The sequence below is a fragment of the Protopterus annectens genome, chromosome 10.part0 (genome assembly GCF_019279795.1).
Source record: "Protopterus annectens isolate FY-2018-M chromosome 10.part0, PAN1.0, whole genome shotgun sequence".
NCBI classification, from domain to species: domain Eukaryota; kingdom Metazoa; phylum Chordata; order Ceratodontiformes; family Protopteridae; genus Protopterus; species Protopterus annectens.
This window is the reverse complement of record NC_056744.1, coordinates 1,172,035,933-1,172,052,428: the sequence shown is the minus strand read 5'-3', so window position 1 is coordinate 1,172,052,428 and position 16,496 is coordinate 1,172,035,933. Positions and strand designations below refer to the sequence as shown.

Here is a 16,496-nt window from a genome sequence, read left to right as displayed (position 1 = left end):
AGTTTTATCTATTGAGTTTATCTGATTAGTTGTCTGTGTTCATTAACAGCATATCCTCAGTACACAGAGTTATGTTTGGAACTGGCAAGTCTTTTAGATCATTAAGAAAGTGTGTGTTTGGGGCTTAGCAATTGGACCTGGAATGGAATCAAGCCTCCAATGGCTCTGCTTGTGAAGCCCAACATCTAACAGCTGGTTCTCCAAACAAACTTTGTATGACTTGTTTGAAAGGTAGCTTAGGAATCTGGTAATGATGCCTTGATTGAAGTAGGGTTTTTTTCATAATTTGCATAAAATACGGGTATGGTTTAGTAACCCTGTTGTTGTTGTTGTTGTTGTTGTTGTTGTTGTTGTTATAAATTTGGCATGCAGCAGTATAGAGAGTTGATATTGTGATCAGTCTTATGGAGATTATGTATAGAATCTGTTAGAAAGCCATATTTGTTTATGTAGTAAATAACTTCACAATATGTTATTTTCCCCAACCATCTTTGCAATAAGATAGATTGGCAAAGGGTTGTAGTCTTGTGGGAGAGATGAATGCATAATTAAAATGCAATGGCACTTGTATCCGACAGAGTCAAATGCAGACGTTTTAAAATCAGGCTTGTTTTTTTAATCTCTTTGAAGTGGAATGTTGGAAGACAAAAGTTGCTGTTTTAGAGTATTTCTTCATTCTGGACTTTTCTCATTTTGCTAAATGTCAGGTATATTTCTTTCACTAATCTGCCCTGTCTGATTATTTCTGATACCACACTCTTGTTCTTACTTGTAGATCATACAACTGGCCAGGTTCTGTGGCTTGTTTTTATTTATTTATTTATTTTAATTCTGTGATGTAATCTTCAGTAGACAATGGGACTTTGTGGCCGTGCAAAGAATAAAAGATGTCTAAATTACGTCTTTATTTGCAAGTCAGTGTTTCATCAAAGCAGTAGTCTCTCTTTCTTTCTCAGCTTATGCAGTTTTTTTTTTTTTCACCTTCTCAACTTAAACATATAAATGTTACGGGCTGTTTGCCTCGCAACATGCAGAAATGCAACACTGTACCTTTCCAAGCTTCTCTGAGATTCTTCTCAAGTCAGGAACAGGCAGAATTTCTGGTTCCATAGTTTCTAGTTCCATCCAAGAGTTCCCACCAAGCGAGAAAGGACTATATTTTTCCAGGTTCTTTTTGGTAGCCAGAATAACAAAGGACCTTGTATTATCTTAAGAAGCCTAATTCAGTTCATCTTCTAAATATTCTTTAGGATGGCCACAGTTGTCCATCCTTCAAAAGAAGACTGGATGTGCTCTTTGCCCTTTCTGTAAGGTACATCCCTAATCACACCACCTGTCAGGGATTCTATTCCCCAATGAGGCTTGTACTTTGTGCTTTTAAACCTCACTCTTCCTACTTGAACCAGATGCAACTGCAGAGTTAAAGTTCCATCTTAGAAAACACTCTTTCTTGTTGCCATTACTTCAAGTAGAGAGGTTTCAGAGATGCAGCCTTGTGTTTTATCCTGCATATTTTGATTTTTTACAAAGATAGGAACGTCGTTATGAACAAACTTGTCATTTATACCCAAGGCAGCCACTGAAGCAAACGTAAGTCATTCAATAAAGATAGACCTCATACCAAGTACCAAAAAACACAGCTATATATCTGGCGGCCACAACAACAAACATAAGCCAGTTGGTCAGCTTGCTTGCATTCTTGACTAATTCTAATTTGTTAGAAAAATATTTGTTGCATTGTATGGATGTCCACAGATAGCCCTGTCCACATAAAATGTGGGCTGTCTTTTTCAACAAAATATCGAGTTCAGAATTTTCCAAAGTCAGGTTATTCAAATAATGACTGTATTAAATTTTGTTACAAAAATATAGTAATGCTTCACTTTCGCAGCCTAGAGTTCACTCATCCAGGGCAGTCAAGGCCTTTTTCAACCATTCATCTTTTGACATTTGTGCAGATGCTATGTGATCTTCACTGAAAACTTTTATAAGACTCTGGAAGCTGGATGTGATCCCTACTGTTAGGCCTTTCTTCAGGGCAGCAGTAATAGGAAGTACATAGCCATACAAATGCCCAGCTGGTGGATAAGCTTAGGACCCTGTCCTGCAGTTGACAAGGATGGACCTCCTCATACCAAATTCAAAAGTTAAAAAAACAGATATAGACTGGATGTTCAGGTCCATTGTCATCACCTTACCCTCCCACCAAACTCCCTCCCTCTTGCTTATGTGGTATATGTGGATATCATTATCTTTTATGTGGACTGGCTGAGATCTGAAGAGAGAGGTCTGTTTGCATACATTATATCACTTTAGTTACAAATAGTTTACATCACAGACACCATTGAAACAACTGCAGTTGTAAACATTATACATCACTTATAAACCATCCAGTCATTGTTAGTTAAGCATTATACACCTCATTCAAATCCTGCCTCTTAAACCTCTTTCCTGCTCTGCATATATTGTTCTCAACAATTCCCATTTTTTTTCCTGTGTACTTTGCTTCTTCCCTTTCCTGAAGATCCCAATTCCAGTTTTGTCTCTGTTACTATATTCACTACTTCAAGTAAAGTTGGTCTAGACTTTGATTTCCATTTTCTAGTAATTGCTTTTTTAGCAGCCACCATAATTAGACTCGGCAAGAATATCAGCATTTTAGGAACATATGGCAGATGTTCCTTGCATACTGCATTACCTATTGAGAAATTTCTCTCTAGTAACACAGTAGCCATTTAATGTGCACTTTGTTACAAGCTTTTGGTGAATTTTACAGTTAATTGTTTCCAGGGAAAATGACTTGGTTTTGTTTACTGAAGTGGCTTGTGTGCTGCTTATATAAGTTTGTGTGAGGGAATTTTAAGATCTTAAAGGATTGTATGCTGATAGGTGAACTAAATGACAACTTGCTTTCCAACGGACCCTGCTACAGCACCTTACCAACAGCTGGGGTCTTCCCCAGCTGCAGCACGGATATTTACTCCAGCCCTGCCATTCGTTCCTTCCAACATAACTGAAAGGAGAAGCAGGTAAAGCTCAAGTCCTTGTGCATAGTGCAGGCTGAGTCGGTGACCCAGCCAGTGGTGGGTGACTCTACAGTGGCCGAAGCTGGTTCCTCAGACCACTTGTTTCCTGGAATCCCTCTGTTGTAGTCTTACTGGCTGTTATTGACAGAGTGTCAGACATATCTTCTTCATCTGTTCCACTTTCCGATTTGGGCATGGGAAAACTGTTCATTTTAGATGATGGAGACATCCTGGGTATTCATATAGAGGCCAGGGAAAGAGACCACTTGCTTGGGATGATATCCCTTCTCCTTTTCAGTCTTCAAAAAATGTCCTTATTAAGAAGAAATATAGGGTTAACTATTGTGACCAAAAGAAGATAGATTCTGTACAAAAAAGTTATTATCTTGGTTACAAGCTTTTTTGCGGACTTCTAATCCTGGGTGTCAAGTGCGTCATCCTATGTCTTTTCTCCTCTATTACAAAACAGGAGGATATTTATTCAGATTATTATGGTGTGGACAGAGACTAGGGTCTATAGCCCAAGACTCTGACTCTTTAGAGAATTAAAACAAATGCAGACTTCCTCCAGACATAGGGATTTTATTGTTTGGAAACAGGTGGATGATCCCCCTGGATTGGGCAGGTATTGTGATTTATTAGAGCACGAAGCCCATGCTCTGTACCAATTCTTCTTATTCTGCCATTCTTGGAGGATGCTTTTAGTGCTGCCTGCAATACACCTGGCTCTTAGCCGTCAGTACCAAGAAAGGCAGATAATAAATAGTTTCTCTCATCTTAGAGCAGACTCTGTAGCCATCTCTTCTATCTCTCCAAATGTGAACAGATGCCTTACTACCTCTAACCCAGTTCTTGGAGAAAGAGGACAAACTTCTGGGCAGACTGGGTAAGAGATTCTTTTCTTCCTCTACTTTAGCCTTCAGAATTTTGAATTACTAAGGCTGTATGTGGAAATTTTATGCTTAAATGTGCCAGTAGTTTGAGAGACTTTGCTGCTGCCCACTTTCCTGAAGGTGAGCCTTATTTGAATCCGATTGTGGTTAATTTATATCAAGTATCTAAACATGTCTTAAAAAGTGTGTGTAGTTGTGCTAATACTGATTCTAGTGCTTGTGTCTGCCATAGTCTTGTGAAGATTTGTCTGCGTGTCAGATGATTTAAAGTTAGAAATCTTGAACTGTTCTCTAGAAAGAGAGGTTTTATGTGGGCTTCTGCTAAGGAGGTGTTAAACAATGGGATGAGAGAGGTAAACAAGTGCAGGGAGTTTCAAGGATTTTTCAGGTTCCAAATTTTTTTTCCCAAATCCTCTGTGCCCTATAAAAGATGCAAAAAGCAAGGCGTGCCTCCTGTTAACAGGTGGATACCTAAGAAGAGATGGCATAAGGGGACCAATAACAATCCCAGAAAGCAGGGAGTTTTTCCAAAAAAAATGGATCAGGTGCCATCCTCTGAATGACTGTGCCAGACTCCAGGTCACCCTTTCCCATCCTTCTGCCCAGCATATTTTCCTCTTTCTATGAAACTGACTCTCACTGCCCCATTTTGGCAATGGATTGTTATGGACAAATGAGTTTTGAAGGTGATTTAGGAGGGTTGCAAGTGACAGTGGATAAAAAGCCCCTCCTTTCAAGGGAATCTCTTCTCATCCTCCCATTCAGATTTGCTTCCTCCAGTGCTTCAGCATATCATGAAGCCAAAGAGCATGTTCCTGGAGAACAAATTGCAAAGGGCTTTATTCCAGAAAGTTACTGGTCCCAAAGAAAAAGTAGTCTTGGAGATCAGTTTTGGATCTTCCTTCTTTGTCGTTTTTATTTTTTATAAAGATTCCAAAGTTCAAGAAGTTGATCCCAGATCAGAGATTTATGGTAGCTTTAGAGTTTAAGAATGCATATCATTACATTCCACTAGCAAGCAACTTTAAGAGATTTCTAAGTTTCTGTGTGTCTGGTTCACATTATTAGTTCTCTGCATTACCCTTTGGGTTGTTCACTGCACCAAGAATCATTAAAGTGTCTGTCCCCAGTAGTGGCCCAGTGCAGGCTACAGGGCATGTATAATTTTCCTTATTTAGATAACTTGCTTATTTATGCAGAGTCTTTTCTGATTTGTCAAGGAGTCCTTCACAAAGGTATCTTCCCTCCTAGAACAGCTGGGATTCAAGACAAATATGCAAAAATCCTCCCTTACTCTTGTCTCACAAGATTGTTTGTAGGTTGCGTAATAGATACCATGTCTTGAAAGGCTTTCCTTCTCCATGCGGCAGATTGCATCTGGAAGTCTTTCTGGATTTCTCACTACAGACAGAGAATTCTTCACAATACTAGGCCTGATGGCTTCTATGATTATCATGATTGCCTTTGACATGAGAAAGATTCAGTGGTACCTCAAAAAGATATGTACCCATCCCCTGGAGTTTCAAATTTTAACCTTTGGTTTTATCAAGTCAGAACTGCATTTTATGGAGGGATCAGATGTTTCACAATCCAGGTCTCTTTTTCTCTAACCACTCCAACACAGTCTGTACTGACTGAGTTCTCAGATTTTGCCTGGGGAGCAATTTCAGTGGGGGTAAAAATGGAAGGGCTGTAGGACAGTTCAGACAGATCAAAGCACATCATAAAAGAAATGATTACAGTGATTCATGTCATAAGGTTTCTGCATTATCTGTGGGACCCAGGTCCTTTACAGATCATGACAGACAATACCATGGTAATGTTTACGTAAACAGGGGGGCACCAGGTCTTACCCCAGTGCCAGCTGGCAGTGTTAGCTTGGGAGTTAGCACAACACCGCTGCTTAACCTTTTCAGCTTTTTGTATACCTTTAGAGCAAAACAGTGGTAGACAAGCTAAGCTGATCTGGTCAGACCCTCAGGAGTGGAAACTCAATGTAGAGGTCTTCCAAGAGTAGATTCATATATGAGGAACTCCTCAAGTAGATTTGTTCATCACCTTTCCAAACAGGCAACTGAACAGATTCTGTTCCAGGATTCCCTGCAAGTAGGCTTTGAAAACAAATGCTCTTTCATTCCCTTGGCCAGGAACATTCCTATATGCATTTCCACCCTTTCCAATTACTTCCAGGTTAATTCTGAAGATTCAGAAAGACTCTCCAAAAATTATTGTGGTGACTCCCTTCTGGCCCAGGCAAAATTGGTTCTCCCTTTGTATAGAATTGGCCAGGGGCAATTAGCACAAGTTTCCTCACAGGCTGGATCTACTCAGACAGGACTGGATCTACTCGGACAGGACAAGGAGAGTTTGATACACCCCCCCCCATAAAAGGCACATCCAATTGACTGCTTGGATGATTCATTTGTGATACCTTTTGAGCACTTCTTTCACATGGACGTGCAGCAGGTACTAAGAGCCAAGAAGGCCTGTTACTAGAGAATCGCCTATTGATAAAAATCACATATTGGCAAGTGGAAGAGATTTTAATAATTTAATTTTTTGGTGCCTAGCCAATAACCAGGGATCCATTAAGGATTTTATGCTATTGTTTTTTAAATATTTTTTTTTTTTAATATTTGTGAGAGCAACTATTTTCTGGCCTATCTTACTTCTCTATAAAGGTACATTTTGTGGCCATTTCTGGCAGTTTCTGAAGGAATTTTATAGCTGGGACCTCCTCATAAACAGGTTCCTCCTACTTGGGATCTCAACATTGTGCTAAAAAATGAACTCTGTCACTCTCTGAACCTGCCTTTCAGGCTGATGTAAAGTTCATTACCTGGAAAACTGATGTTCTAATTGGTATGACATCTGCAAGAATAGTGCATGAGTTTCTCTGGGTTTGATTCTCTGCTGGGGTGCCTACTGTGCGGAGTCTGCATGTCCTCCATGTGGTCGCTTGGGTTTCCTCCGGGTGCTTCGGTTTCCTCCCACATCCCAAAGACATGCTGTAGGTCGATTGGACACTCCAAATCTGGCCCTAGGCGTGTGTGTGTGTGTGTGTGTGTGTGTGTGTGTGCCTTCTGTGGAAGGTTGGGCGCCGGGCTGGCAACTCGACACTGTAAAACTCCGCTGCCAATCATGAGCGGACAGGTGATCCACTGCGGCAACCCCTAACCGGGAAAAGCCGAAAGAAGACGACGACCATTGAAAGAGAGACAAAAATTGCTCATAACCTTTCATAGGCTGGTCTCACTTGTGAATCTGACATATATAGATGAACTTCTCATTGACTCCAAACAGAGCAAGTCCTTTGTATTGAAGCAGCTCAAAACAGCACCCCTGTGCAAAGTTGGGGAAAGCCCCCCCCATCTCTTACTAACTGCACAAACAAATGTGGAAATATGCAAAAAAAAAAATGTGTCCACATTAAACACAGTTTTTCTTTAGTGACTACAATTTAATTTGAACTCTTGAATAATTTGCTATGTGGAGAATTTGACTTTTGCAAATGATTAACTGTTTTATGGATGTGTGTGCTTTAAAATGTGTCTAAACAAAACATGCACTCCTATCTTCAAATTCAGGTGGCGTTTGCTACATTATTAACATTCTAACTTGCCTTGTCAGGTTAATTTATCAACCACTTATCTTGTTAGGCTATATCTTAGATAAACTAAAACATCTAACCTGTACTTTCCACATCTGTCTGTTCAGTATGCGTGCTTTCTTGTGACTCTAGACATGGAGGGTTTGAACCTAGCTTGACTAACGAATACAGGACAGAAACAAGCCTCTGATGGAATGCCAGGGGAGTATGTTAACTGCTTGTGAATTAACAGTTTAGCATTACTAATATACCTGCCAACCTGTCTACATTCAGAAGACATGCTGGCATCATACCTCTCAACCTCGTAGTGCAAGAAGTCTGGACAAAGCCTGACAAAAAGGGAGGACAAATGCCCCAAAATAGGGACATATTTTAAGTATTGCTTTTATAAACGTATAAAGTTGATAAAATAACAGGGCTGGACATTCTGTGAAAATCTGGACAGTTGAGAGGTATGGCTGGCATGCTAATAATACCTGCCATGTCTTTTGTTTATAGAAGGAAATTTGAGACCTTGGAGGAAACTTACATGAACACAAGGAGAATATTCAAATTCCACACAAAGTGTACCAGCCAAGTATACAAGTGCAAGGTCCCAGTACTTGCTTTCTTATATTCTTTTAATTTGTATGGATGCATTGTGTTTCTGATTTGTTAACAATCAAACTTTTTAACGTAGAATATGACTAGGTGTCTGGTTATGATGAAATTGTGATCAAAAAATGGATTTAAAATATTCATTTTGAAAGCTAAGTTTGAGAGGTAAACTTGTTGACTCCATTTCAATAACACCTAACAAAGGGTTGCATTCATAATCTTTGAATGAATGGGGAGTTCGCCCTGTAGTACTAATGCTAAAAAAAAGTATGTCCACTTGATGTGTCTAACATCCATTCAGAAGTCCTGGCTGATTTGAGGGCACTTCTGTACTGGTTGTCATTTGTGGCTGTGTGAGATGTGCTAGAGCTTTCAAATCAGTTAGTTTTCCATTGTAGTTCTGTGGTGACTACTATCTGGTTGGCAGTGTGATGTTTGCTTAGTTGTAACAGTAACGCTGATGTGTAACAACCTTGCTCTATGTAACTTGTTATAGCAAGCTTCTTGTATTGGAGCTTATTTTTCTAATTGTTTTGGGACATAATCAAAGTGCTTCATGTATTAAATAGAGGGTTACTTTTCCGTTATCGGGGCAACAGATGTAATGAGCAGGTGGAATGTTAGCCCGCATTCGCAATGGTGACACGGCTGCTGCGGATGTATATACTAAAAGTTATACTTTCCTTTTAGAGTGTCACCAAATGTATTATTTAATTAAAAAATGTGCATGCATCACGGCTTTTAAGCCCTTTAAAAGTAAAGGAACAGACAAACAACAAGGCAGCAACAGTTAGCGAGACAAAGGTAACCTGTGAAGGTAACAGTTGTAAACTGTCATCTAAACTGTGGAAAAGTCCAACTTAATACACAGATATTTTAAGACAGTAACACAGACAGTGCAGCTTTTGCGGTCAATCAACCCACTTAAACATTTAAAAACTACACAGGTGTTGCTACAGAGCAAGGGTGATGCAAACTTCAGCAGGGCGATGCAAACTTCAGCAGATTTATTCATAAGAGAAATGACATTCGTCATGATTTCATAGTCCAGTTTGTGCCTTGTCAGATGAAATTCCCCCACTGTTCTTCATTCGTCAGACCAAAAAAGCAGCTCCACTGCACTGTGTCAGGAGCCACAGTAAGTAACGTACCTGTCACCCTTCTTGTATTGCCATTGCCCAGAAGCTGATGTACTTGGAACATCTTCACCCTTCTTGTATTGACATTGCCCTGAAGCTGCTATACTTGGAACATCTTTGTTTCATCATTACATGAAAACAGTATTTTACTGTCATTTGTATACATGTTTGGCGAACAATTCTATGAAGCAATAAACTTCTTTCCTCCACAAGCAGAGACAAAGTCAAAATAATGATGAGCCAATGCTCCCCATTAGGGATAATTTTCAAATATTTAATTCAGTAAAAAAGTGAAGAAAAGGTTGCATCAAAATGCATCTTCTAAAAATATTTTCAGATGTGACAGTGTGGTAACATTCCAACCGACCATTACATCTGTTGCCCTGATAACGGAAAAGTACCCATAGAGGCCTATGGTCAGGTTACAGATCTTACCCATCTTGATATATGATCAATAAATAGATGACAAGAATGTCATCTCAAGAGTGGAGCTTGAAAGTTCAATCTTGACATCTATTATTGCAGAGAGTATCAGCTGTCCCATAGTACTAGTTAGAGAGAAAAAAAATGTGTTGGAATGCAAAGTGTTTTTACAGCTTTGCACCTTTAAAAATCTGCAACACCCTTAAGTCCTGGCTGCCACACAGACAGTGGCCATTGTACTCGACCAGAACGACACATTCTATTTCAGAGCATAATCAAAGCACTCCATATATTACAGTCTACTTAAATAACTATCACTGCAAATCTCATGCGAGTGATCTTCCTGACTCGTGTGAAAACTTTTGACGCTTTGAAACATTAGTCACTGGAGAAAGAGAATGTCACTTGACACAGTTTGAGCAAAATGTGCCTGTTCCTCAAAGTAATTTGTAGCGTTATATTTATAAATTCCTTTCTGATTTGTTAGTTTTTGGTTTACTTTCATAGCTATTGAAAATTAAGTAAACAATGGTGAACCAAAAAACACAAAAACCCTTTTTTTTACAGGAGGGCAAGCATCTCACATCCCTTATAATTTATGCCAACTTTATGGTCATAACACAGTGGAGAAAGGAGAAAACCCCAGGAACGTCACTGCTGGCTTGCAGAGTACAGCAGATTGCAGTGAAACTCACAGTGACAAAATATTAGGAAAAAGAACATTGTGTAAAAACCCAGAGATGACTCCTAGGATAGCCATTTGTTTTCAGTACGAAAAAGATTCACTTTTGAATAATGGCTAATCCGTATTTGTATTATTTCATGCTATGTTTTAATGCATGACCGAGCCATACTGTAACAATTTTGTTCATTGTTAACTCTTGGCATAGTTTTTTTACACTTAATTTGATCTTTAATATGCTTCATTAGTAATGATTTGCATTTAACCTAATTTGCTGTATTTCTGACCAATATGAACCAGTGATAGTGTTTACATGAAGGAAGCCGTGCTGTTCACCCATTGAGTGTCCTAGGATGATTGTTGAGTCTTTCGGCTTTTCCCGGTTAGGGGTCGCCACAGTGGAACTCCGGTCCGCTAATGATTGGTAGTTGATTTTTACGTGCCGAGTTACCAGCCCTGATGCACAACCTTCAACGAAGGTACACCCATTCACACGTCTCCACGCAGAAGACGCTCTAGCTGAGAATCGAACGGGACAACGTCTTACTGTGAGGCAACAACGCTACCGCAGCACCACCACCGCGGGTTGAGTGTCCTAGGATGATGAAAACACATTAAAAGGTGCAGGTAAGTTGTGATGGCATTGAAAACAGGGTAAAGAGAGACCATCACATCACTCCACACTGCTGCTCTTTTCCCTTACATAAAAAGTACTTCTTTTTTGCTAGCATTTAAATCCACTTTCTGTAAATTTGGAATGCATTCATAGGTTCATAGGTTCATACTAGGCTATCTGCCCGAGGGCATTTACAAGCCTAGCCCATCGTTTTGTGGCTTACGCCACCCCTTTAGTATGGGGAACTATACCCATTATTTTGCTGTGCCTCTGTCGAGCAGTGACACTGAGGTAATCCCTGGGGTATATCTGCGATCTCCCATCCATTGGTCAAGATTTCTCTTGAACAAGGCCAGCGAGGTGCTCTGCCTCACATGTACTGGGATTTTGTTCCACAGCATAGGGAGTCTTTGGGTGATGAATCTATCCCTCCAGCACGTCCTATTAATAGCCGTGTCGAGGTTTAAGTCTCCCGCCCTTGTGGCTCTGATGGATCTAGATTTTTGAGGTGAAGCATATTCATCAAATCTGGGTTTGACATGGCCTTGTATGTTAGGCAAAGGTCACCTCTGAGCAAGCGTGCGACTGAATAGAGCTGGAGTTCTTTCAGTCGGGCAGCATAGGACAGATTTTTGAGACCCTTTATCCTTTTGGTGAGGAACTTTTGTGGCCTCTCCAGCTGCTGCAAGTGTCGGGTCAGATACATCCCGAATGGGGCATTGTACTCAATCATTGGTCTGATGTGTGATGAGTAAAGGGAGACTATGACCTCCCTTGATCTAGATGAGAATCCCTTCATGATAAGGTGGGCAATGTAGAAGGTCTTCCTAACTACTTTAGCTACATGGGTGTCGAATGACAGACTACTGTCTACCTGTTTGGCGGTATAATAAATGAAACCGTATATGAAAAGAGAGATTGGTAGAGCTAGTGGTGGTGGTAGGAGTCACAAAAAGATTTTAAATGGTGCACTAATGGTATAAAACGTGCCTTTTAGTAGTAGCTGGTGATAGGTTGAAAAACTGTCTAACTCGTTTTGACCTCAATTTCAATTGTGCCAGCAGAACTAAAAATGCTTTGACAGAATTGTGATTAAATTTTTTTATTTTTATTTCATTTTGGGGGATTGTTTTGAGGCAAAAGCTTTATTTAAAATTTTTACTGTATTTCCTTTTTATTTTCTTAGGTTGGCTGGTACAATGCTGTCCTTCATTCCACCTTTTATTTACCATATCCTGAAGACACTTTGGCTTTTATTGTGCTTAGTGCACCACAGATGTTTGAAAAAGCCTTCAAGCCTTTCTTGCAGAAAAAGTTGTTCAAAAATGTAAAGGATCCCATTGATGAGTGTGTTTCTCATTACTTCACTGTACTGAAGCAGGTAAGATCCTACGTCTCATTACTACTACTAGCCTTTTCTGAAGCACATAACGATCAGGATGTTCTCAGCTGGTCTACAGAATGTTTTCTGTGGCTCTACTGTAAGACAAGTGGTCTCAAGTGTTAAGTCTACATTTTTTTTTATTTTACTACATCATCTCTCGTGTGAGAAACTTAACATGTTTCCACTTCCTTTCTGACAGTTTACAAAAGTATTTGGCTTCATTTCTGCAGTGACTTGGTACTTTTAGCTAGAGTTGAGACTGAACTGCATGTCATCTTAATAATGTCTGTGGCAGCTTCAAAAGAATACACACTTGTGTTGAAAGTTGTTCAAGCGATTTATGAATAACCTAGTGAAGCAGCAACAATTCAAGAGTGATGCAGTTTGGCAGTGCTGGCTGACTACTTTCAGTGTAAAAATTTAAATATTATATTGCTTTATGAATGTAGGCTAGAAGATTTTTTTCATTAACACTGGAACTGATTTCACAACGTGGGAACAGACTTCTTCTAAGATTGAAAAACACATTCTAGCCTGGATTTGACAAGAACTCACTTTCATGAATACTGAAGATTTTTTGTGCATTTCTGAGATATGGTAGAAACTATTTTAAAATATCAGTATTACTAGGATGCATTAGCCAGATGAGGCTTAATGTCATTAAGTTAGCAAATTTTAATATTCAGACCACAGCAGTTCAGCATACCATGTTTATGATGCTACCTTACTAATGCATGCTTCAGAACTTTTAACCATGTTACGTGATGCAGCCAATGAATTTACAAACAGAGAGCATAACATCGTTTTGGAATTGAGAAACAGTACATCTTGGCCTAGGGGTGCATTATGACCAGTAATGAGGTTGTAAAGAAATTATTGGAAGTTTATAGAAAGAAGCACAATATCTTAACAAGCAGTTTAAGAACATTATCCTCATTTGCACAGTATTTTTATTGTGTGTGTGTGTGTGTGTGTGTGTGTGTGTGTGTGTAGAATCATGGTGCAAAAGGTAATTTAGAAAAATGAAAAATTTTTAGTTGCAGTTTGGACTGGCTCTGAAATGTAATACCTGTCATGTTTGTTACGCAATAGCTGAATTGTCCTTGAGGTAAAACAGTAGAAATTAGCAAAGTTGCACGTTTGTATTTACCACAATATATAACTTTAATTTTTAGTATTTTAAAACCAGATTTTTCTCTGTGTTCATTTTATGATCCTTTCTCTTGAACTGTGGTAGAAAATGCAGTAGATAATTAATTTCTTGCCTAGAGGAAATTTGACAGTACTGCTATGAAATGAACCTTGTAGGTGGAGTTACACAACAGTGCCATAGTTCATGGTGTGGGCCACATTAACCATGTGAGGTCAAAGTATCATAAATCTAGCCATGTAAGTTGTCATTTGCTAAAATGCCCACTAAATAACCTTGACCTAGCAAACATTGTTGAAGAGCACTGCAAGAACTTAAATCTGTATGCTTTCACCTCTAGAGGAGCAGATCTGTATGTCTGGGTTGAGGAAGAAGATAGTCCTATGCAGCTATCTGTGGTTAGAGCAGATTGTGAGGCAGTCTGCTCCAAAGTCAGAGGTTGATTAGGAATTCAGGGAGTAACAGTGGAACATTTGTTTATTTTTGAATATATTAAAGAAGCAAATTTTTTCAGGGAATGGACAGCAGCAGCTTGCCTTTACCAGTGTATGTGAGCAAGAACTTAGCTTGTGTTACTGGATATCCTAAGGTATTGTATATGTGGATAGTAATAGACATGACATGGTGCATGAGGTATTTTTAGTAATAGTTTACCTTTTACAGCGGCAGACTATTTGGTGTCAGTGACTGAACACCAGATGTTAGTTCTCATCATTTTATAGTTAATGGAAGTTTGACCCCTGAAGATTAGGCACCCTAGGGTCATTGTTGTAATAATGGGTGTGGGTGTTGGGTGGAGAATGGTGAGTAGTGTGTTTGAATTAACATGACACCACATTACATTTTTCTTTTGACAGCCATAAGTGTCCAGACAGGCTCTAGGGATCCCTAGGGTTACCATTGTGTGAGACAGCTGTAACAATGGTCAGTAAATGGAGTCACTTTTTTAAGTAAACTGTGTTTGCAATATATGCAGTAGAATTTTCTTCCTTGAGAGATGCGACTCTGACCGTTATGGCACTTAACTGCTTCAGTGAAGGTGTGCATGGGTTTATGCATAGGAGAGAATGGTAAGAACTCTTTCAAACAGAGTATCAGGGTTAGACTGTACAGTCCTTTCATTTGCTCTAGGTTGTAACATCATGTCAGGATTGCTCCTGACTATTGTAAACTACAGTGATACTGCTGATTGACTTGTACAAGGCAGGTGCTTAAAGGCTGCAGACGGTAAGTAGAACTTCTGTTAAAACAAAGTACCAGGTGGTGCAGCATTTAGAGGAGTAAATGAATAGGGCGTACCTTAGCCGTATACGAATAGTTTGGCTTACCAAAGAAAGCAGAAGGCTTCAGTATCACTGTATTTCTATTGAACTGACTGCTGAGCCCATGAATATCTTTAAAGGTTGTTTCTACCCAGTTTGAGACTATACATCTTTTGATGTCCTTCCTTATCACTGTTGAAGTATTCTGTACATCTGGGATATCCTGTTCAGGATAGCCAAATAATTCGGCCAGCATATCAAAGCCTTTATACCTTGTAGACACTATACATTAAATGTGTGTCCTAAGTCCAAGGCGTAAGATACAAAAGCCCCAGTATAACGTTGAAGAAATAGTGTTATTTCTGTTAAAGCTGCTACAGGAAAATAAATTGCTGTCTATTGCCTTACCCTGTACTCTGCTAGATTGAAAATTACCATGAATGAGCTGTTCATGTGACAACCGACACAGTAGAGATGCTGCAGTGTACCGGCATCCTTTCTGAATAGGACGATGGAGAGAGTATTGCAACTGATGCAGAGTGAGCTGCTACAAAAGTGGAATAGAGTCTGGAAAGGTAGAAGAAAATTTGTCACGGAAGAGCTGATCATTGGAAAGACATTCACAATTTCCTTGCATGTGAGCTGGTTGTCTGTCTTTTCTGCTAAATGTTAGAAACTCTGTGCACTGATCTGTTTTTAGACTTAAGTTATTAGAATGGGCTTTGTTTATACTCACAAAATGTTTGTGTGCATTTAAGGTTCTTGATATACATACTACCTACCTATTGTTTGGTAACTCCATGTCTGAAATGCTGTTTTCCTTCTGTTTTGGAGATAGGTAAACAATAATAATATGCTTTTTGGTCAACAGTAATAATATGCTTTTTGGTCTTGTTGTATATATCCTTGACAACAGATCGACACAGATGCTTGTTGTAGGTTCGTAGGTGCTAATGACCACAAGGGCCTTTTTATGTCTAGCCATAATCCCAAATCTCTGATGTTCTAGTATCATCATTGATAAGTGTAAGCTGCGGTTTGGGAGATGAACCATTACAGGTTACCTGTGTCCATTAGAGACATAAGTGCCATGCTAGGGATGAATTTCATGTTCCTCATCCAATTGTCCAAGTTACACTTGAATTGGGTTAGGGAAGAACTGTGCTTCACATGGATGGGGGAGCCTGTTCAGAGAGGGTAATTTCTGGGATACATACCTGTTTCTCCAGCACATCCTTTTTATATGACAGTAAAGGTTTAAGTCTTTAGAACAGGTAATTCTGGTGCTGTTTGTTTTGATGATATGCTGGAGGGTCATTAGAGTGGGGTCTGACAGTGCCCTGTATGCCAGGCATAGATCTCCCCTCAACAGCCTGTAGGAGACAGTGTGTACAGATAGGGCCTTGAGGCGATCTGCATAGGACATTTTACTTATGCCCTGTATTCTTTTAGTGAGGAACCTTGTGGGTGTTCCATTTGTTGAATATGCCAGGTGAAGTGTGTACCAAAGGGGGCATTGTACTCTAATGATATATCTTATGAATGCCAAATACAGGGTAGCAATAACTTCCTTGGACCTAGATGCCATACCTTTGTTTATACGTTGTGTAACATAGAATGATTTCCTCACTAATGCAGTCACATGATGATCAAAGGCTAGATTACTGTCTGTGTGTCCCCAGGTCCCTGACGGATTCACTTTATATCCTCGAAA

The 16,496-nt window shown here is 39.5% G+C and overlaps 1 protein-coding gene across 1 annotated transcript in view; it reads left to right on the top strand.

Moving 5' to 3' along the window:
- MMACHC (metabolism of cobalamin associated C) overlaps window positions 1-16,496 on the top strand; it is a 167,060-nt gene that overhangs the window by 31,832 nt on the left and 118,732 nt on the right. Inside the window, exon 2 of the mRNA XM_044085918.1 lies at window positions 12,173-12,367. Coding sequence (XP_043941853.1) covers window positions 12,173-12,367 — 195 coding nt within the window. The remainder of the gene's footprint in view (window positions 1-12,172; window positions 12,368-16,496) is intronic.